At 42.2% G+C, this 23785-nt stretch overlaps 1 protein-coding gene across 3 annotated transcripts in view; it reads right to left on the bottom strand.

Annotated features, from left to right (window-relative positions):
* Positions 1–23785, bottom strand: part of TRAF2 (TNF receptor associated factor 2) — a 105856-nt gene that overhangs the window by 1607 nt on the left and 80464 nt on the right. For 2 of the 3 annotated variants that reach the window (XM_073556056.1, XM_073556057.1), the window contains one exon: positions 14693–14823. The exons of the other annotated variant lie outside the window; for it this stretch is intronic. In XM_073556056.1, coding sequence (XP_073412157.1) covers positions 14693–14823 — 131 coding nt within the window. The remainder of the gene's footprint in view (positions 1–14692; positions 14824–23785) is intronic. 3 annotated transcript variants of the gene reach the window in all.

The following is a 23785-nucleotide window of genomic DNA, read 5'->3' as shown; positions in this document are numbered from 1 at the left end:
GTGGATGCAGGCTGGTATTTGTAGCCGGGGGGGCGGGAAATATCCATGGCCCCTTTCTAGGCTATGAATATCAGCCCGCAGCTGTCTACGTAGCCTTTCTAGCTATGAAATATAGGGGGACCCCACATCCTTTCTTTTTGGGGTCCCCCTATTTTAATAGCCAGTAAAGGCAATGCAGACAGCTGCGGGCTGATATTCATAGCCTGGGAAGGGGCCATGGGTATTACCCCCTTCCCAGGCTACGAATATTGGGCCCCGGATTTCCATCTCTGGCGCAGAAAATTGCATGGGAGCTCACGCCATTTTGTTTCCATTTTCTTTTTCAAAATGAAACGTTCATTAATAAACATCGGCCTTGCTATTATTTATCTATATCCATAGATATATCAAAATATAGATATATCTATGGATATATCTATTTATAGATCTGTCTATCCCATATCTATCTCTATCTATCTATAGATCTGTCTATTTAGCTGTCTGTAATGGAGTGTGGGTTGGACAAATGTAAAAGAGGAGGTTGGACCACAAATGACATCACAAATCTTTTTCTTTTTGTTAAATAACATATCTTTAATTAGCTTACAAAAACGGATACAATTCGCATCAAAAACGCGTGGATTTTTACCTGCGTGTTCTGCCAAGAGGTACAGATTCTGTGCAGAAAATTCTGCAGGCAAATCTGCACATACCCTAAAACTGCCTTATCAATTTTACCAAAGCCCCCCACCAAAAGATATTCCTGAATTGCTGGATTTTGTTCATTCTGCCTCCCAAACATCAGAATAGAAAGTGATCACAAAATGTCGTTTGCCCGAAAATGGCACCAATAAAAACGTTAACTCGTCCCGCAAAAAAACAACTCACATGACTCTGTGGGCCAAAATATGGAAAAAATTATAGCTCTAAAAAATGTGGTGATGCAAAAGTTATTTTTCGCAATAAAAAAGCATCTTTTAGTGTGTGACAGCTGCCAAACATAAAACCCGCTATAAGGCCTCTTTCACATGTCCTGATATTTACGGTACCGGAGATGTCAGTGTCCGTGTAATACTTGTGACACACGTGTGGCATCCATGTGCCGCATCAGTACCACATGGATGGGCGCCAGAGAAGCGTTATAGTAAGTGCTGTTCCCCAGCGCTTAACACTGCTCTCATCATTGTCCCCTGCTCTGCTGGCGATCGGCGCGAGTAGAGGAGAATGTTATATTTAAGTGATAGAGACAGCAGGCGGCGGCTGATGGGACTATTACTCCCATCAGCCTACCCCTGCTGCCGCTAAAAGTGACAGCAGGAGTGGCTGATGGGGATATTCATAAGCTGCCACCTGCGCTATAAGGCCATGTGCACACGATGCATTTTTCCTGCGGATCCACAGCGGATTTTACCGCGCAGAAACGCTGCGGATCCGCAAAGTGATTTACAGTACAGTGTAAATCAATTAAAAAAAAACCGCTGTGCAGACGCTGCGTTTTTTTCCGCACGGTTTTTGTGCGGTACAAAAAATTCAGCATGTCACTTCTTTTGTGCGGTTTTCCACCTGCTCCATTCTCCAAATTCAGGGGGAAAACCGCACAAAAACCGCAAGAAAACAGGAAGGAATTCGCAGGAAAAATGCAGGTCATTTGACCTGCAGATTTCTTCAAATCTGCGCGGAAAATCTACGTGTGCACTTAGCCTAAATATTTTCTAAAGCCAGCCAGGCAAAACTCACACCTGGAGGCTGCAATCCTCAGATGTCATCTTCAGCAAGGTTGGTTATCAAGAATAGAGGTATCCCCACGCTCATAGCTGGGGACTGGTATTCTCAGGCTGGTAAGGGGCCATGCAAGACAGAAGAAAAGCGGAGTAGCCATAAACCACAAGAAAAGGTTTATAAGATGCATAAAAAGCAAATCTTTATTATAATGTATTAAAATTTATCAAACATTTATAAATATACAAGAGGTGATTTGGAGAAGCATTCTAGAAGAACAGGCGAGAGGTCACCCCTATACATAATAGGTAAGACAAAAATAGTGTAGCTGCAGAGCAATCCCTAGTGAACAGAATATTGCAACATGCCTGAGCTATATCAATGAAAACTACATCAGGGTGCTGGATAAAGGAGTCACAGTATAATATCTGCAGTTACACCGTGCCCAGAAATCAACACTAATCACAGAGGGATAATACCCATAATATCCGGGGTGCTATTGCCACTTACCCATGTTGACAGTGCAAGGAGGGGGGCGCCTTGCTCTACCCCGACGTGCGTTTCGCCACGGCTTTATCAAGGGGAAGTGTCTGTCTAGCGTCACCTACCCATATATATATGCAGGGTCCCAGGTGCCAATAATCACAGCGGCACATGCCCAGTGAGGCCAGGCGGCATTCGCAAAATGACCCGTCGCCATCAGAGAGTCGCACGCATGCGTGGTAAAAAAAACACCAATCAGACGTCATCAAGATGCGTGCGACTCATATTAGATGGCCGGAACACTGCGTGCCAAAGTCGGCTACATGGCGCACGCGCGCAAGACCAGCACCATTTTTATGGAGACCTGCTGCGGGCAGCCATAATAGAAGTGTCACTCAGCTTGCACTTATGGGATAAGACATGTTAAATATGCTGAGCTGGGAGTTCCTGGAGATGTGCTGTTATGTAACCTGCACTGCGGCTCTGTGAGCGGCTGCTGATGATGCGAATTTCTATGCCGGTAACAATAGAGCACGGCAGTAATAGAGGGGGTGATTTATTTATGCCATGTGCTCTCTGCTCCTAGGGATGCTAGATTTCTCTCATCTGGTCAGTGTCTGCTGAGGTGTTGTGGAGAAGGAAAACTATTGCTGATAGCAACCAATCACAGCTCAGCTTCTTTTAAACAGCTCTGGTGAAATGAAAGATGCTTAGTGATTGGGCGGGGCTATGTGGAGTGAGCGTGGCTGATACACACATACATGCACTCATTTTTAGATAAAAACAAAAGTTTTACATTTTTATTTAAAAATAACAAACACAGTTATACTCACCTAACTATTCAACCAAAGCCCTCGTTCTCCTGTAATAAACCAAAAATAGAAAAAACAACATTATCCATCACCTGTTGTTCTGTTCCACGCTGTCATCCATGTCTGGGGGATGAATAGTTTTCAACCTGGATGGTGCCAATATGTGACCATCCAGGCTGAGAACCACTGGGGAATTAGCGGCTGCGAGCAGCAGCATCAGTGACCGGCGGTGACATCATAGAGGTTACCTCCGATCACTGAGGTTACGTTCCCAGCTGGGCTGAGCTGCAGTGGCTTCAGTGTGAGATCCACCCCTAGCACAGTGAACAGCTGTTATTAGCAGCAGCAGGGGTAGGCTGATGGGAGTAATAGTCCCATCAGCCGCTGATTGCTGTGGCTCTTATCACTTAAATGTAACTCTCATCATTCTCCTTTGCTCACGCCAATCGCCAGCAGAGCAGGGTAGAATGATGAGAGCCGTGTTCAGTATCCGGTGTTTTTTAACAGCGCTTACTGTAATGCTTCATCCCCGGCGCCGATGCGTGTCACATGGATGACATCCATGTGTGTTGTGTGTATGCACATGTGTGGAATGTTTTGTAGCCCATGCTGACATTAAAAAATGGAAACACTCTGACATGTGCACATACCCATTCACTTGAATAGGCAAATAGCGCTCCGTTCCTCCCGAGTCTCTCCGTATGGCTAAGTAGTACTGTACAGCTACATATGGGGTATTGCCACGTTTAGTAGAAATTGTGGGACAAAGTCTGGTTCCATTTTTACCCACTTCTTGTGTGAAAATGTAAAATCTTTGGCTAAAACAAAATTTTGGTGGTAAAAATGCTATTTTGTCTTCACTGCCCAATGGTGTAAAATTCTGTGACACACCCATGGTGTCAATAATGATCACTGCACCCCTAGATAAATTTATTGAGAAATGTAGTTCGTAAAATGGGGTCACTTATAGGGGGTTCTGCTCAAGACTGTGGAGTCGGTATGCCAAACCTCCGACTCCTCAATTCACATGATGACTCCACGACTCCGACTCCCTCATACATGACTCATGTTTAAGTGATAAATTTACAGTAGTAAATGGTAACATCAAGCTTTTAATCTTTATTATGATACAATAATCAAGTCATTTAGATAGAACATAAAATATATTTATTGGAATACAACTTTAGAACGAAAAAACTTTGCATATTTACAATTTATTATACACTCTGCAGTAAGTGGAAAAAAGTTTTCTACAAAAACGCACTGAGTAGCAAAACGGGTAGTGCTGGAGAGTGAGCCGTGTGTGCCCCCTTGTCCCGACGCGCGGGGGCACACACGGCTCACTCTCCACTACTCTTGGCAGCCTTTCCAGGTATAATTTATAGCGGTTACACCTTAGTGGGAGTCCGATTCTTTAAAAGATACTTTATTATTAATTTAAAAAATTTTTGAAAAAACTTTTTTAGAAAAACAGGCATGAAAAAATGCTGATATTTTTGAATCCAGAAATCGATGTATAGAATAAATTCCAACGTCAGGCAAGGGATAACAACCTGTTTATCCCTATAGGGCCCTATAACTCACGCCTGCCTGAGAGCGGAGGTTGGCACCCTCTTGAAACGCAAATGGCACCCCCGCTCCTCGGCGGCTTTCCCTACTCACCCTGTTGAATCCTGTCTATAGAAAATCAAAACTAGAAGCAACAGATGGCCGGGTTCATTAGATTCACAATCAATAATAATAAATATCCCGTGCCAAAAACCACCACAAACAAAAAATAGGTGAGCAATAGTAGCTGGATACAAAATTACTTATTGGGACATAAAGGGAGGAAAGATAACTAAAAGTCCCTATTTGATAATCTCCCTGCCTAACAGCGGAGCTTTTTCACCCTACGTTGTTCTGGAGCCACCGCTCCTCGTAGGCTGACCCTTACAATAATAGCACACACAAATATATATATACTAGATGGTGGCCCGATTCTATCGCATCGGGTATTCTAGAGTCTGTTAAAATAAAAAAGTTATATACTTACATTCCGACTGCCCCCGGACTCTGTCTCTCCTCTCCACGCTCCCGGCATCTTCCGGCTCCAGTAATGCTTTGCGCGAAACACGCTGATGATGTCACGCTCTCGCGAGAGTGATGTCATCTCCGGCCCTTCTTGCTAAACATTACTGGAACCGGAAGATGCCGTGCGCGCTGTTACCTAATATATTGTACTCCAGTTACAGCCAGAGCTGCAGTCACTGTTCTGCTGTTACCTAGTGTATTGTACTCCAGTTACTCCCAGAGCTGCAGTCACTGTTCTGCTGTTACCTAATGTATTGTACTCCAGTTACACCCAGAGCTGCTGTCAGTTCTGCTGTTATCTAATGTATTGTACTCGTTACTCCCAGAGCTGCAGTCACTGTTCTGCTTTTGCCTAATGTATTGTAGTCCAGTTACACCCAGAGCTGCAGTCACCATTCTGCTCTTACCTAATGTATTATACTCCTGTTACAGCCAGAGCTGCAGTCACTGTTCAGATCTTACCAAATGTATTGTACTTCAGTTACACCCAGAGCTGTAGTCACTGTTCTGCTGTTACCTAATATATTGTACTCCAGAATATGTACAGGACTGTGCCTGTGTAATGAGCGACGCAGCAGTGATGCCTTTAACGGCTGTAATGTGCCTGTACAATAAGCAATGCGGCCATGTTGCCGCGACTGTCGCTGATTGGTCACGGCCTATATTATATATATATATATATATAGATGTCCTCATCGATCCTGTTACTGTATTTCTGAATTTAAGATGTTAGAAAACATTTTTTCCCCTTATATTCTATGTACAGTGTATATAAGTCATCAAAGCAGCTAATTTATCCAGACAGGAGCTAAGAGGAAAAACAAACTAAAACATCAAGCATAAAGAGATAACATATACTGGACTATTGATTTATGCAGTTTATTGAAAGTTTAGATATGCTTTAGGATGTACATACCTTCTTTAACCCCTTCACGACCCATGACGCCTACGTAGGCGTCATGAAAAGTCGTGCCCAAACGACCTATGACGCCTACGTAGGCGTCATGCTATAAATAGCCCCCCTGCGGGTCGGGTGACCGGGGTCACTGAAAGGTCACCCGACCCGCACACAAAGGACACTCTACAGTTAATCCCTGGGGGCGTGGCTTAGCCCCCACGTGCCTACGATCGCTCTGATTGGCTGTTAAAAGTGAAACAGCCAATCGGAGCGATTTGTAATATTTCACCAATGAAATTTGGTGAAATATTACAATCCAGCCATGGCCGATGCTGCAATAGCATCGGACATGGCTGGACACTGACCCCCGACCCCCCCACACACCGACTGGCGGGGCCGATCGGCCCCCGCCACCGATGGACGGCGGCAATCGTTCGCCGCCGTCATCATCTGCTCCCCCTCCCCTGTCTATCGCTCCCTCCCACCTTCCGATGCCCCCAGGACCTCCGATCGTGCTCCCGGTGTCCCGCCGTGGCTCCCGGCGTCCGGATCATGGGCGCCGCCATCTTGCAAAATGGCGGGCGCATGCGCAGTGCGCCTGCCATTGTCCAAGATGGCGGCGCCCATGAATTTGCCGGTTGCCCGTTCATTTTTCATTTTGATCACTGTGATACACTCTCACAGTGATCAAAATGAAAAAAAAAGTAAATACACCCCCCTTTTATCACCCCCATAGCCAGGTGCAAATAATAAAATAAAAAAAATATTTTTTTTTCCATTTAGGGTTCGAACTAGTGTTAGGGTTGGAATTAGGGTTAGGGTTGGAATAAGGGTTACAGATAGGGTTAGGGTTAGAAATAGGGTTAGGGCTAGAATTAGGGTTAGGGTTGGAATTAGGGTTAAAATTAGGGTTAGGGTTAAAATTAGGGTTAAAATTAGGGTTAGGGTTGGAATTAGGGTTAGGGCTAGAATTAGGGTTAGGGTTGGAATTAGGGTTAGGGCTGGAATTAGGGTTAGGGCTGGAATTAGGGTTAGGGCTGGAATTAGGGTTAGGGGTGGGTTGGGATTAGGGTTAGGGGTGGGTTGGGATTAGGGTTAGGGGTGTGTTGGCGTTAGGGCTGTGGTTAGGGTTATTATTAGGGTGGGATTTTGGTTAGGGGTGTGTTGGAGTTAGGGTTGGAGTTAGAATTGAGGGGTTTCCACTGTTTAGGCACATCACGGGGTCTCCGAGCGCGACATGGCGCCACGATTTATTCCAGCCAATTTTGCGTTCAAAATGTCAAACAGCACTCTCTCCATTCCGAGCCCCGACGTGTGCCCAAACAGTGGTTTACCCCCACATATGGGGTATCAGCGTACTCAGGAAAAATTGCACAACAACTTTGGGAGTCTAATTTCGCCTGTTACCCTTGGGAAAATAAAAAATTGGGGGCTAAAAAAATGATTTTTGTGAAAAAAAATTTTTTTTTTTTTTTTCACGGCTCTGAGTTATAAACTTCGGTGAAGCACTTGGGGGTTCAAAGTGCTCATCAAACATCTAGATAAGTTCCTTGGGGGGTCTAGTTTCCAAAATGGGGTCACTTGTGGGGGGTTTCCACTGTTTAGGCACATCAGGGGCTCTGCAAACGTAACATGACGCCCGCAGATCATTCCATTAAGTCGGTATTTCAAAACGTCACTACTTCCCTTCTGAGCCCCGATGTGTGCCCAAACAGTGGTCCCCCCCACATATGGGGTACCAGCGTACTCAGGACAAACTGTACAACAACTTTTGGGGTCGAATTTATCCTGTTAACCTTGTGAAAATAAAAAATTGCGGGCTAAAAAATCATTTTTTGAGGAAAAAAAAGATTTTTTTATTTTCACGGTTCTGCGTTATAAACTTCTGTGAAGCACTTGGGGGTTCAAAGTGCTCACCACACATCTAGATAAGTTCCTTGGGGGTCTAGTTTCCAAAATGGGATCACTTGAGGGGGTTTCCACTGTTTAGGCACATCAGGGGCTCTGCAAACGTAACATGACGCCCGCAGACGATTCCATCAAGTCGGTATTTCAAAACATCACTACTTCCCTTCTGAGCCCCGACGCGTGCCCAAACAGTGGTCCCTCCCCACATATTGGGTACCAGCGTACTCGGGACAAACTGGACAACAACTTTTGGGGTCCAATTTCTCCTGTTACTATTGTGAAAATAAAAAATAGCGGGCTAAAAAAATCATTTTTTGAGGAAAAAAAATATTTTTATTTTCACAGCTCTGCGTTATACACTTCTGTAAAGCACCTGAGGGTTCAAAGTGCTCACTATGCATCTAGATAACTTCCTTAGGGGGTCTAGTTTCCAAAATGGGGTGATATGTGGGGGAGCTCCAAAGTGTAGGCAGACAGGGCCTCTCCAAACACGACATGGTGTCCGCTAACGATTGGAGCTAATTTTCCATTCAAAAAGTCAAATGGCGCTCCTTCCCTTCTGAGCCCTGCCGTGCGCCCAAACAGTGGTTCCCTCCCACATATGGGGTGCCACCGTACTCAGGACAAACTGAACAGCAACTTTAGGGGTCCAATTTATCCTGTTACCCTTGTGAAAATAAAAAATAGCGGGCTAAAAAATCATTTGTGAGGAAAAAAAATGATTTTTTATTTTCATGGCTCTGCGTTTATAAACTTCTGTGAAGCACTTGGGGGTTCAAAGTGCTCACTACACATCTAGATAAGCTCCTTGGGGGGTCTAGTTTCCAAAATGGGGTCACTTGTGGGGGGTTACTACTGTTTAGGCACATCAGGGGCTCTGCAAACGCAACATGATGCCCGCAGAACATCCCATCAGTCTGCATTCCAAAATTGCGCTCCTTCCCTTCTGAGCTCTCCCATGCGCCCAAACAGTGGTTTCCCCTGACATATGTGGTATCGGTGTACTCAGGACAAATTACACAACAACTTTTGTGGTCCAATTTCTCCTGTTAGCCTTGTGAAAATAAAAAATAGCGGGCTAAAAAATCATTTTTGAGGAAAAAAAATTATTTTTTTATTTTCACTTTTCTGCGTCATAAACTTCTGTGAAGCACTTGTGGGTTCAAAGTCCTCACCACACATCTAGAAAAGTTCCTTGGGTGGTCTAGTTTCCAAAATGGGGTCACTTGTGGGGGAGCTCTAATGTTTAGGCACACAGGGGCTCTCCAAACACGACATGGTGTCCACTAACGATTGGAGCTAATTTTCCATTCAAAAAGTCAAATGGTGCTCCTTCCCTTCGGGACCCTGCCGTGTGCCCAAACAGTGGTTTATGACCACATATGAGGTATCTGTGCACTCAGGAGAAATTGCCCAACAAATTTTAGGATCCATTTTATCCCACTGCCCATGTGAAAATGAAAAAACTGAGGCTAAAAGAAAATTTTTGTGAAAAAAAAGTCCTTTTTTTTTTTTATGGATCAATTTGTGAAGCACCTGGCGGTTCAAAGTGCTCACTATGCATCTAAATAAGTTCCTTGGAGAGTCTAGTTTCCAAAATGGGGTCACTTGTGGGAGAGCTCCAATGTTTAGGCGCACAGGGACTCTCCAAACGCGACATGGCAACCGCTAAATATTCCAGCATATTTTCCATTCAAAAAGTCAAATGACGCTCCTTCCCTTCTGAGCCCTGCCGTGCGCCCAAACAGTAGTTTATGACCACATATGAGGTATCGGTGTACTCAGGAGAAATTGCCCAACAAATTTTAGGATCCATTTTATCCTGTTGCCCATGTGAAAATGAAAAAATTGATGCTAAAAGAAATTTTTTATTGGAAAAATTAAAATGTTCATTTTTTCCTTCCACATTGCTTTAGTAGCTGTGAAGCACCTGAAGGGTTAATAATCTTCTTGAATGTAGTTTTGAGTAGCTTGAGGGGTGCAGTTTTTAGAATGGTGTCACTTTGGGGTATTTTCTGCCATATAGACCCCTCAAAGTGACTTCAAATGTGAGGTGGTCCCTAAAAAAATGGTTTTGTAAATTTTGTTGTAAAAATGAGAAATCGCTGGTCAACTTTTAACCCTTATAACTTCCCAACAAAAAAAAATTTTGTTTCCAAAATTGTGCTGATGTAAAGTAGACATGTGGGAAATGTTATTTATTAACTATTTTGTGTCACATAACTCTCTGGTTTAACGGAATAAAAATTAAAAATGTGAAAATTGCGAAATTTTCAAAATTTTCGCCAAATTTCCGTTTTTTTCACAAATAAATGAAAACATTATTGACCTAAGTTTACCACTAACATGAAGCCAAATATGTCACGAAAAAACAATCTCAGAATCGCTAGGATCCGTTGAAGCGTTCCTGAGTTATTACCTCATAAAGGGACACTGGTCAATATTGCCAAAAATGGCCAGGTCATTAAGGTCAAAATAGGCTGGGTCATGAAGGGGTTAATCCTGCTTCCTGTTCACTCCAGAGAGATGAATGAAGGCATTCCTTCCCTGTGTTTATTTTTTCCCCTTATCTGTAGAGTAAGAGCTTCACTACTTATCATGAACATAAACTGCAGCACACATTTGTCTCAGCTAACAGTCTAGACCTTATATCAGGAATAGGACAGACATTTATAGGACATTTCACAACTTTCCCAAATTCTTATGAAAAAAATATTCCTCACAAACTGCATTGACCTACTGTACCCAATTTATTATATATTTTTTAGGAGTCGGAGGTGGTCCATTTTATACCGACTCCACATGGTCTCTCCCAGTGGGTCCATGGCACCTGCAAACCATAACATTAAAATCTAGCACTCCTTGCCTTCTGAGCTTTTCACTGTGCCTGAAAAATATTTCCTGATTACGTGTAGGGTATTGGCGCACTCAGGAAAAAATGGACCTCAGCTTTTTGTAAAAAAAAAAAAAAAAAAAAAAAAAAGTCCTATTAGCCCTTAGCAAAATTAAAAACTTGGGGCTAAAATAACATTTTAGTGGTAAAAATGTAATATATTCTTTCTTCACCACTCAGTGGTATAAAACTCTGTGAGGCACATCTGGTGTCGATATGATCACTGCACCCCTAGATGAATTCACTGGGGAGTGTAGTTTGTGAAATGAGTTCACATATAGGGGGTTTCTGTTGTTCTGGCACCTCAGGGGGTCTGCCAATGTGACATGGCACCCTCAACCATTCCACCAAAATCTGAACTCCAATATGGCGCCTCTTCCCTTCTGAGCTTTGCACTGTGCCTCAAAAGTAGTATTCCCCTACAAATGGGGTATCAGCGTACTCAGGACAAATTGCGCCTCAACTTTTGAGGTCCAATTTCTCCTCTTACCCTTTGTAAAATAAAAAATGAATATTCATTCCTCTAACAGCAGGCACAGCTGTTAGCTACAGCAGCCAGCTCCTGTGAACTGCTTCTCAACCGCTTTCACTCCCCCACCTCTCCATCCACAGCAGATACATCTGGACTATAAGATGCACCCCCCATTTTCCTTCAAATTTTTTGAGGAAAAAAGTGTCTTATAGTCTGAAAAATACGGTAGTTACTGTTAGACACTCAGTGAAAATTCCATTATCACCCATCTAGTGCTTCCACCGGCTCTAATTGTTAAAGGGTTATTTCAGAACTCCCTCAAACTATAAAACAGAGAATGAACTACCCCAAATTTATGCATAAAATATAAATCTTTATTGAAAGCATAAGATTAAAAACAATTTAAAATTAAGGGAGTAGCAATTGTATTGAGATGTTAATTTAGTCACATATATACAGTATATTTGTAACAGTTGTATATTTCCATATTCCATGATGAAACTCCTTTAGAAGCATCCAAAAAGATTAAAAAAAAAAAGTATATTAACACACGTGTGTAAAGAACTGTATGAATCATTATAATATATAAAGCTCCGGCACCAACTAGTGGACAAGGATGAAAAAAAATACACAATTAAATCGTGGAGTTCAGTATAAGCTGAGTAATAGCTCTTAATGCTGCACATAAATATCATTGAGTTATAATCAAAATGGCATGTAATAGTGTAGAAAAGTATATGTATACACCAATAAAATAATTGTCACTAGGTTAATGAGTTATATTATTACAGTATATGTGAACTGAATTCCTATATGGTTGTGAAGAGTAAGTCCACAGGTATTAATCAATAAACTTATAAATATATTGAATATAAAGTGCTAGTGCATCCCTCAAACTATACCCTATCACCTCGACACTTTTTTCTGCTTATCATAGACACATCAGGAGGTTTATGTGATCAATCATATGTAAATGGAGTGTGCTGTAACATTATTAGTACAAGATCGGAGCTCAGTACTCCCAGGCATGATGCAAGCTGCCATTGTAGTCAACTGTGTTGAAGGCAGAGGACAGGTCTAAAAAGGAGTACAAAGAATTTTGTCTGTTAGCTTTGGCTGTAAGTCGTTAGTAATTTTGGTCAGGGCAGTTTCAGTAGAATAATGGGGATGGAAGTCAGATTGTAGATTGTCGCAGAGCAAGTTAGATGAGAGGTGGGAGGAAAGTTCAGCGTGTTGTTCAAGGACTTTGGTAGTGAATAAGGCGATAGTTGGACACAACGGTTGGGTTGAGGGATTGCTTTTTGAGGATAGGCATGATTGTGTCATGTTTGAAAGCAGAAGGGAAAGTACCAAAAGTTAGTGATAGGTTGAAGAGATTGAACAGGGATGGGATAAGTGTAGTGGTGAGGTTGGGGAAGAGTTGGGATGGGGTCAAGTGCATAAGTGGTGAGGTGCAATTTGGAGAGGGAGGCTATGGGTCAAGGGCAAGGGCATTGGTCTAGTGTACAAAGGCGTTGTGGTGGTCGAACAATAAAGACATGCCTAGTTTGGTCAATTTTATTTTTGAAGCTTTGTGCAAAGTCCTAAGCAGAGATGAGGGAGGTTGAAGGGGGCAGTGGTGGATGGAGGAGGGAGTTAAACGTTTTGAATAACTGCGGTTGTAAGGTAAAGAAACAGTGATGAGCGAACATGTTATCCGAGCATGCTCAGGTGTTATCAGAGTATCTTGGGCGTGCTTAAATATGTTCCGGGTCCTTGCAGCTGCATGTTTTGAAGCTGTTAGCTGCAACACATGCAATTTCATTCCAATGCTTCTCGCGTTTTCATGTGTAAATGAGAAAAATGATGATCCCTCTACACTGTGACATTTCTTCAGATATTTGTAGACCACTCCTCTTGGCCTTCTTGTTTGCAAGCTAAACATTCCCAGATCCTCTAACTGTTCCTCGTAGGGCATGCATTGCAGTCCGTTCATCATCCTAGTTGCTTTTCTCTAAACTTGCTCCAGTTTTTCAAGGTCTTTTTAAAAATATCATGCCCAGAATTGGACGCAGTATTCCAGATGAGGCCTGATCAAGGAGGAGTAGAGGGTAATAATCACATCACATGTTCTAGACTCTATGCTTCGCTTAATACATCTCCAAACTGTTTGACTTTTTTTTTGCTGCTACATCATACTGTTGACTCATGTGAGTCTGTGATCTATTAGTATACCAAAGTCTTTTTCACAGGTGCTGTTGCTTTGTTCTATTCCTCCCCGTCTGTAGATGTAAATTTAATTTTTCTTGCCCAGATGCTATTAGTGGCTGCCCAATGTTCAAGCTTATCTAAATCTTTCTGAATCCTGTTTGCTCTAGTGTTAGCTATCCCTCCTAGCTTTGCATTGTCTGTAAATTTGATTAGTAACTTCAGTTCCCTTATCTAGATCATTTATAATTATGTTTAACAACACTGGGCAGGTCAGAGCCTTGTAGTACCCTACTTGAAACACTCTTCTAATTGGATGTGCAACCATTTATTACCACTCTGAGTACGATCACTGAGATAGTTATGAATCTACCTAACCGTAGCCTTGTCAATTCCATAGTTGGTCATTTTTTTCAATAAGGATAATAAGATACTTTTTCAAATTCTTTGCTGAAGTTGAGATATACTATATCTACCACTTTCCCTGATCCACCCAGTCAGTGATTCCATCATAGAAGGAAATTAATTAGTCTGGCATGACTTGTTTGCCACAAACCCATGCTGGCTCTGGTTAATTACTGTATTCTTATCCATTTACTTACATATATGTTGTTTAATAATTTTTTTCAAAGATCTTTGCTGGTATAGAAGGCTTACTGGCCTGTAATTCACTGGCTCCGTCTTCTTTCCTTTTTTGAAGATAGGCAAATTTTGTCCCTTTCTCCCAATCTTCTGGGACTTCTGTTCTCCAGCATTTTTCAAAGATTCTGGCTAGTGGTTCTGCAATTTCCTCTGCTAACTCTTTCAGTACCCTAGGATGAATTTAATCTGGACTGTGAGACTTGAATTAATTTCTGTTAGCTGTGATCCCTCATAACTCTCGGTTTATAGATAGTTTGGATTATTTTATTCAATCGATGGCACAGTAAAAATCAATTGATGTTACAATTGCTTTTTTAGAGAACACAGATGAAAATAGGAATTTAAAAGTTCGGTTTTCTCATCATTTTTCACCCTTTTCATTCTGTAAAAATCCTATAGCATCTTTGACTTTCTTTTCGCTCTTGCTTCCACAAAATCCTTTTTTTTTTTTTTTTTTTTTTAAGTATCTCCTGTTTTTTTTTGTTGTACACTAGGTAGTTATTCTTGTACATAGTGGAGCGGTATTGTAGCAGGAGTTTTATTCTAGTATATGGGATTATCGCTACTATAAAACTGCCCCTCTTAGGTAAGAGAATATAAGTCTATTTCTGGCTTTATATCTGTACCTGATATTTTGGAGCACTGCTCCCTGTACTCTGCACATCAGTAAGACCTGAAGCGTTCCTGTTACAGTCGTGCTCGTGTTTCTACCCAAGTCTGATTTCATCTTCAGCTGCAAATTAATGAATGTTGTTCTCTACAGAAATGACAATGAGATTTCATATATATAATTTATTCATAGTGAAAAACAATATTACATGAAGTAAACTACAAATCATTAATGTGATTACACAATACTCAGCCCATGGAGGGTCCTGGTGGGACATTAGGGGCCCCACTGCTATGAGCTTACTCTAGCCACCATCCTCTTTACCCTGGAGACATTAGAACCTATTGAGCAGTCAATTTTTGCTCAGTACAAAGATTTGTGTGCAGGAAATGGAGAGGTGGGGACAATACAATAAAAAGTTGAATAACTTTTTAAGATGTGAGATGTAATGGAGTCTTGTGGATTCCTATTCACTAACAGCAGGCATATTTTTTTCTTGTAAATGATAAAGGACTTAAAGCGTAACCGATTGTACTATTGATTTGTGAAATAAAATATAAAGTTGCTTATTTTCATCAGGGAAATCTGCTTCTTTCTCTGCCAGCATTGATCAGTCATTATCAAAATTCTCAATTCTGGAGGTAAAATCTGTATTCAGTGAAGACCCAACACTCCCATTACTGAGATAGATGAGAGCAGATACAATCTTATTTAGATAGGAGAGGGTGGCACTGTGCCTCTAGCTCCTCCCTCCTACATAGAATCTCATCTATCTAGATGGGAGTGGGCAGTGCTCTGCCTCTAGCTCCTCCTACATAGAATCTCATCTATCTAGAGTGCCCTGCTCTGCCTCTAGCACCTCCCTCGTACATAGATGAGATTCTATCTAAATAGGAGAGGGTGGAGATCTGCTTCTAGCTCTTCCCTTCTACAGAGAATCTCATCTATCTAGATAGGAGAGGGCACAGTGCTCTGCCTCTAGCTCCTACTACATAGAATCTCATCTATCGAGATCAGAGAGGGCGGCGCTCTGCTGCTAGCTCCTACTGCACAGAATCTCATCTATCGAGATCAGAGAGGGCGGCGCTCTGCTGCAAGCTCCTACTGCACAGAATCTCATCTATCGAGATAAGAGAGGGCGGCGCTCTGCTGCTAGCTCCTACTGCACATAATCTCATCTATCAAGATGAGAGGGCAGCGCTCTGCTGCTAGCTCCTACTACACAATCTCATCTATCAAGATGAGAGGGCAGCGCTCTGCTGCTAGCGCCTACTACACATAATCTCATCTATCAAGATGAGAGGGCAGCGCTCTGCTGCTAGCTCCTACATAGAATCTCATTTATCTAGAGAGGGCGGCGCTCTGCTGTTAGCTCCTCCTACATAGAATCTCACTTATCGAGAGAGGGCAGCGCTTTTGCTAGCTCCTGCTCCATATAATCTCATCTATCGAGATAAGAGAGGGGGGCACTCTGCTGCTAGCACCTACTACATAGATGAGATTCTATTAAGATAGAGGGCAGCCCTCTGCTGCTAGCTCCTACTACACAGAATCTCATCTATCGAGATGAGAGGGCTGCGCTCTGCTGCTAGCTCCTACTACACAGAATCTCATCTATCGAGATGAGGGCTGCACTCTGCTGCTAGCTCCTCCTACATAGAATCTCATCTATCAAGATGACGGCGGCGCTCTGCTGCTAGCTCCTACTACATAGAATCTCATCTATCGAGATAGGAGGGTGGTGGTCTGCTGCTAGCTCCTCCTACATAGAATCTCATCTATCGAGAGGGCGGCGCTCTGCTACTAGCTCCTCCTATATAGGATCTTATCTATCGAGATGAGAGGGTGGCGTTCTGCTGCTAACTCCTACTACATAGAATCTCATCTATGGAGATAGGAGGGCAGTGATCTGCTGCTAGCTCCTCCTACAAAGAATCTCATCTATCAAGAGAGGGCGGCGCTCTGCTGCTATCTCCTCCTACATAGAATTTCATCTATCAAGAGGGCAGCGCTCTGTTGCTAGCACCTCCTACATAGAATCTCATCTATAGAGAGGGTGGCGCACTTGCTGCTAGCTCCTACACATAGAATCTCATCTATAGAGAGGGTGGCGCACTTGCTGCTAGCTCCTACACATAGAATCTCATCTATCGAGAGAGGGCGGCGCAATTCTGCTAGTTCCTCCTACATAGAATCTCATCTATTTAGGGCGGCGCTCTGCTGCTAGCTCCTTCACATAGAATCTCATCTATTGAGAGATGGCAGCACTCTTGCTTGCTCCTCCTACATAGAATCTCATCCATCGAGATAGGAGAGGGTGGCGCTCTTCTGCTAGCTCCTCCTACATAGAATCTCATCTATTGATAGGAGAGGGCGGCGCTCTTCTGATAGCTCCTCCTACATAGAATCTCATCTATTGATAGGAGAGGGCGGCACCCTGCCGCTAGCTCCTCCTACATAGAATCTCATCTATTGAGAGATGGCAGCGCTCTTCTGCTTGCTCCTCCCACATAGAATCTCATCTATCGAGATAGGAGGGCGGCGCTCTGCTGCTAGCTCCTCCTACATAGAATCTCATCTATTGAGAGAGGGCGGCACTCTTCTGCTAGCTCCTCCTACATACAATCTCATCTATCGAGAGGGCGGTGCTCTTCTGCTAGCTCCTCCTACATAGAATCTCATCTATCGAGAGGGCAGCGCTCTGCTGCTAGCTTCTCCTACATAGAATCTCATCCATCGAGATAGGAGATGGCGGCACCCTGCTGCTAGCTCCTCCTATACAGAATCACAGCTATCTAGATAGAAGGCGGCTCTCTGCCTCTAGCTCCTCCCTCCTAGTCTCTCATCAGTATTAGTAACCATCAGCTCCTATGTCACTAATGGGAGTGTTGGTCTTCACAGACTACAGATTTAACCTCAGAATTGAGAATTTTGGTAAATGACTGATCAATTATGTCAAGCAAAAAAAACAGATCTCTGATAAGATATTACAAAATTGTTTATTTTGACAAAGTACTATTGATTTATGAAAGACTTTAAAGAATAACCATCATTTTAATTTTTATTAGAAAGTTGCAGAATGTTATATTATCCATGGGAATATCCATCATATACACAATGTGTTACATAATCCTAATCACACCAGGAAACAATGTACTAATTACACCCCACACTATATAAATGATTAATAATGGTAATAAATGCACAATGGCGTCAAAACATCTGGTGTATCCCAGGGCTGCATAGTGCCGCCTATCATTGTAGGCAAGGTCACAAACAAGGCAGAGGTTCCTCCAACATCTGTCACAACACCACAATATAGTGTAGCAAAAAAAAGGTCTCCTGTGCGGTAAGTGGTGTGCGGCTCAACGTAAAACACGCTGGCGGCAATATGTGGTCATCTCTGGGAGCGGTGTCCCAATAATGACCCTAAGGCTGGAGTCACACTAGAGAGAAATATGGATGAGTGAGAGGCGCAAATACAACGCATTGCAGTCGGACCAATGTTCCTCTATGGGGCAGCTCCCATCAGCCGAATATTTCTCGGCCGTATGCAAGTCTATTCTGGCGAGAAAACACGGATTACACATGGACCACACGTGTGACTTGCGAGAAATACGCACCAGAGTCCTTTAACAAATGCTGGCAAGTCATTTTGCGATACAGTAAAATCACACTGACATGTTTAATAAAGAATAGAAAGAATAGATATAGACACATACAGTTAGGTCCATAGATATTTGGACAGAGACAACATTTTTCTAACTTTGGTTCTAAACATGACCACAATGAATTTTAAACAAAACAATTCAGATGCAGTTGAAGTTCAGACTTTCAGCTTTCATTGGAGGGTATCCACATTAAAATTGGATGTGTGGATACACACATCATTGAGACACACACTCTAATATATAATCTATAGTTCTACATAGCACAATAGCCGCTAAATCAATTGCCGGCTTCTGTAAAATCAATACAAAACGCGACATGAAATGACACATGGTTTACATACAGTAAACCATTTCATTTAGTTTTTTTTTATGTCTTTGAATAATAATTAGATTAGGGAATGTGTGTAAAATTTGAGACATGTAGGTGTTAAATTAAGGGGTTAATTCGTTGAAAAAAAATAGAGCGGACTCCCGCAATAATTTCTCCACCATAGAGGTAAAGCCAGTGAGTGAGGGCATATTTTAATATCCAAGAGAGGGACCATTGTTTTTGCCCCCCCCCCCCCCCCCCAGCTAAAAAAAATATGCCCCCAGCCACCCCAGAAAACACTTAGCCTCACTGTTCCCATTGCCCTGTAGTGGTGGCTAATGGGTTAATAATGGGTTAATGTCACCTTGCTATTGAAAGGTGACATTAAGCTGGGTTAATATTGGAGGTGTCAATAAGACACCTATCCATTGTTAACCCTAGAATAGTAAAGGGTTAAAAAAAACCACATTAATTAAATATTCCTTTAAATGAAATAAGCACCAAGTTTTTGACCAGATTTATTAATCTGCTAATCCAAAAAATAGCCATGCTAAAATGAGACGTTTATTAGCATCCTGAATAGGACCTGTGCACAATATATACCGTATGGGAATAAACATGCTAGAAATAGGAGGAAACCACTATGGCTAAATAGAGCTGTAAGGGGTGCAATAAGAGATAAAAATAAAGCATTTAGAGAATTAAAGCAAGTAGGTAGTGATGAGGCATTAAATAAATACAGAAGATTACATAAATTCTGTAAAAAGAGAGAGACTCATTGCCAGAGAAAGTAAAAATAATCCCAAAATATTCTTTAACTACATACATAGTAAGAAACTAAAAAATGATAGTGTTGGTCCCCTTAAAAATAGTCTGGGGGAAATGGTGGATGAGGAAAAAGCCAATATGCTAAATGACTTTTTTTAACAGTATTTACACAAGAAAATCCCATGACGGATAACATGATCAGGGATAAAAATTCTCCATTAAATGTCACCTGCTTAACCTGTCAAAACTGTCACTGAAAAATACCTGGGTGTATGGGTGGATGACAAACTCACATTTAGTGCCCAGTGTCAGGCAGCTGCTGCAAAGGCAAATAAAAAAATGGGATGCATTAAAAGAGGCATAGATGCTCATGAGAACATAATTTTATCTCTAGTCACTAGTGCAATCACACTTAGAATACTGCGTACAGTTCTGGTCTCCGGTGTATAAGAAAGACATAGCTGAACTGGAGCAGGTGCAAAGAGCGACCAAGGTTATTAGGGAACTGGGGGGTCTGCAATACCAAGTCAGGTTATTACACTTGGGGTTATTTAGTTTTGAAAATCGAAGGCTTAGGGGTGATCTTATTACAATGTATAAATATATGCGGGGACAGAACAAAGACCTTTCTAATGATCTTTTTACTCTTAGACCTGTGACGGGGACAAGGGGGCATCCTCTACGTCTGGAGGAACGAAGGTTTAAGCATACTCACAGACAAAGATTCTTTACTGTAAGATCAGTGAGACTATGGAACTCTCTGTCATATGATGTCGTAATGAGTGATTCCCTACTAAAATTTAAGAAGGGACTGGATGCCTTTCTTGAAAAGTATAATATACATACCTCTCCGCTGTTCAGTCAGGTCTCCCGCTGGAATCCATCAGAAGAGGTTAACTGGTTTACAACGCGGACCGGTGCTAATGTGACTGGCCCCGCTGTAAACCACTGCAGAATGAATTAGTTCATCTCTGCACGGCCTCCCCGGCTGACCGGAGATGAACTAATAAGCGTGGGAAAGTTTCTGAAATTTTTACTATCGCTGACGTCAGTGAGGCTGCGCGGAGTCCCTGGCTGGTTTTACAGAATCATGGCTTTTTTTTGGATTAGCAGATTAATAAATCTGGTCAAAAACTTGGTGTGCTTAATTCATTAAAAGAATTTTTAATTACTGTGTTTTTTTTTTTTAACCCTTTACTATTCTAGGGTCAATAATGGATAGGTGTCTTATTGACACCTCTCCATTATTAACCAGGCTTAATATCACCTTTCAATAGCAAGGTGACATTAACCCATTTATTAACCCATTAGCCACCACTATAGGGCAATGGGAAGAGAGAGAGGCTAAGTGCCAGAAAAGGCGCATCTGGGGTGGCTGGGAGCAGATTTTTTTAGCCAGGGGAGGGCAAAAACAATGGTCCCTCTCTAGGCTATTAAAATATGCCCTCACTCACTGGCTCTCTCTCTCTGGTGGAGAAATTACCGCGGGAGCCACACAATTTTTTTCAACGAGTTAGCCCCTTAATTTAACACCTACATGTCCCAAATGTAAAGGCCCCTTTACATTTAGCGATGCACCAGCGATCCCTACCAGTGATATGACCCGGTCAGGAACGCTGGTGCATCGCTAAATGATCGCTAGTGAGCTGCCAAACAGGCAGATCTCACAGCGATGCAGCAGCGATACAGCGGACAATACTTACCTTTCAGACGTGACGATCCTGACATCCTCCATCCGCGTCCACGCGTCGCTCGTCGGCGCCAGCAGGAAGCCCAGCAGGAAGCGCCAGACGAGAAATGGAGCTGCGCGATCAGTGACAGACAGCGGGGGAGCCGGTCGGAAGCAAGTATCACACATAGCGATATCGCTAGCGATATCGCTGCTGCGTCACCAAATCGGTGATGCTTTAGCGATATTGTTAGCGATATCGCTATGTGTAAAACCCCCTTTACACACATTCCCTAATCTAATTAGTAGTCAAAGACATATAAAAAAATAAATGAAATGGTTTACTGTATGTAAACCATGTGTCATTTCTAGAGTTGAGCGACTTTGGTCGGATCGGGTTTCGTGAACCCGATCCGATCAAAGTCGCTCAACTCTAGTCATTTCATGTCAGGTTTTGTATTGATTTTACAGAAGCCGGAAATTGATTTAGCAGCTATTCTGCTATGTAGAACTCTATGAAATACAAATATATATACAGTTGTGGCCAAAAGTATTGACACCCCTGCAATTCTGTCAGATAATACTCAGTTTCTTCCTGAAAATCATTGCAAACACAAATTCTTTGGTATTATCTTCGTTTAATTTGTCTTAAATGAAAAAACACAAAAAGAATAGTCCTAAAGCCAAATTGGATATAATTCCACACCAAACATAAAAAAGAGGGTGGACAAAAGTATTGGCACTGTTCGAAAAATCATGTGATGTTTCTCTAATTTGTGTAATTAACAGCACCTGTAACTTACCTGTGGCACCTAACAGGTGTTGGCAATAACTAAATCACACTTGCAGCCAGTTGACATGGATTAAAGTTGACTCAACCTCTGTCCTGTGTCCTTGTTGTACCACATTGAGCATAGAGAAAAGAAAGAAGACCAAAGAACTTTCTGAGGACTTGAGAAACCAAATTGTGAGGAAGCATGAGCAATCTCAAGGCTACAAGTCCATCTCCAAAGACCTGAATGTTCCTGTGTCTACAGTGTGCAGTGTCATCAAGAAGTTTAAAGCCCATGGCACTGTGGCTAACCTCCCTAGATGTGGACGGAAAAGAAAAATTGACAAGAGATTTCAACGCAAGATTGTGCGGATGTTGGATAAAGAACCTCGACTAACATCCAAACAAGTTCAAGCTGCCCTGCAGTCCGAGGGTACAACAGTGTCAACCCGTACTATCCGTCGGCGTCTGAATGAAAAGGGACCGTATGCCAGGCTGGAGTTTGCCAAAACTTACCTGAAAACGCCTAAAACGTTTTGGAAGAATGTTCTCTGGTCAGATGAGACAAAAGTAGAGCTTTTTGGGCAAAGGCATAAACATAGAGTTTACAGGAGAAAAAAAGAGGCATTCAAAGAAAAGAACACGGTCCCTACAGTCAAACATGGCGGAGGTTCCCTGATATTTTGGGGTTGCTTTGCTGCCTCTGGCACTGGACTGCTTGACCGTGTGCATGGCGTTATGAAGTCTGAAGACTACCAACAAATTTTGCAGCATAATGTAGGGCCCAGTGTGAGAAAGCTGGGTCTCCCTCAGAGGTCATGGGTCTTCCAGCAGGACAATGACCCAAAACACACTTCAAAAAGCACTAGAAAATGGTTTGAGAGAAAGCACTGGAGACTTCTAAGATGGCCAGCAATGAGTCCAGACCTGAATCCCATAGAACACCTGTGGAGAGATCTAAAAATGGCAGTTTGGAGAAGGCACCCTTCAAATATCAGGGACCTGGAACAGTTTGCCAACGAAGAATGGTCTAAAATTTCAGCAGAGCATTGCAAGAAACTTATTGATGGTTACCGGAAGCGGTTGGTCGCAGTTATTTTGGCTAAAGGTTGTGCAACCAAGTATTAGGCTGAGGGTGCCAATACTTTTGTCTGGCCCATTTTTGGAGTTTTGTGTGAAATGATCAATGTTTTGCTTTTTTGCTTCATTCTCTTTTGAGTTTTTTCATTTAAGACAAATTAAATGAAGATAATAATACCAAAGAATGTGTTTACAATCATTTTCAGGAAGAAACTGAGTATTACATGACAGAATTGCAGGGGTGTCAATACTTTTGGCCACAACTGTATATGTGTCTCAATGAGATATATATATATATATATATATATATATTTTTTTTTCTATGTCTATATCTATTCTTTCGTTTGTGTTTTAACCTGTTATTGGGATCCATTATATGTCCATTTTGCAAGCCGGCGAGAAAATCTCGGCATACGGATGCCATACGGATGTCACACAGATGCTTACGTGCGCAAAAAAACGCAGCCACACCTTGCCAACGGATCACTGTTCGGGGAACATTTCTGCGTATTATGACCGTAAAATACAGACCGTATTTTTATACATTGTGTCTGACTCCAGCCTAATTCCATTATTCTACACTGGCAGCCGCTCATCTCCACAATAGTTGACTATATACAACACAAAATAATAATAGTACAGTGCATCCCAATTAAAAACATATGTAATGGCTACAGTGTACCCCAATATATACATAATTGATAGTACACTCCAACATAATGCATACATAATATAAAACTGATCATATAATCAGGTGCACAATGGATAAAGTGCACCCTAAAGGAGAGCACATGACATATACAGGGCACTCAGTTTTTTGCGGGACAAGCTATTTTTAT

This window comes from Dendrobates tinctorius, unplaced genomic scaffold (genome assembly GCF_039654945.1).
Source record: "Dendrobates tinctorius isolate UK_male_01 unplaced genomic scaffold, ASM3965494v1 ptg000231l, whole genome shotgun sequence".
NCBI lineage: Eukaryota > Metazoa > Chordata > Amphibia > Anura > Dendrobatidae > Dendrobates > Dendrobates tinctorius.
The sequence above is the reverse complement of the archived record's forward strand: the minus strand, read 5'-3'. Positions and strand labels throughout refer to the sequence as shown.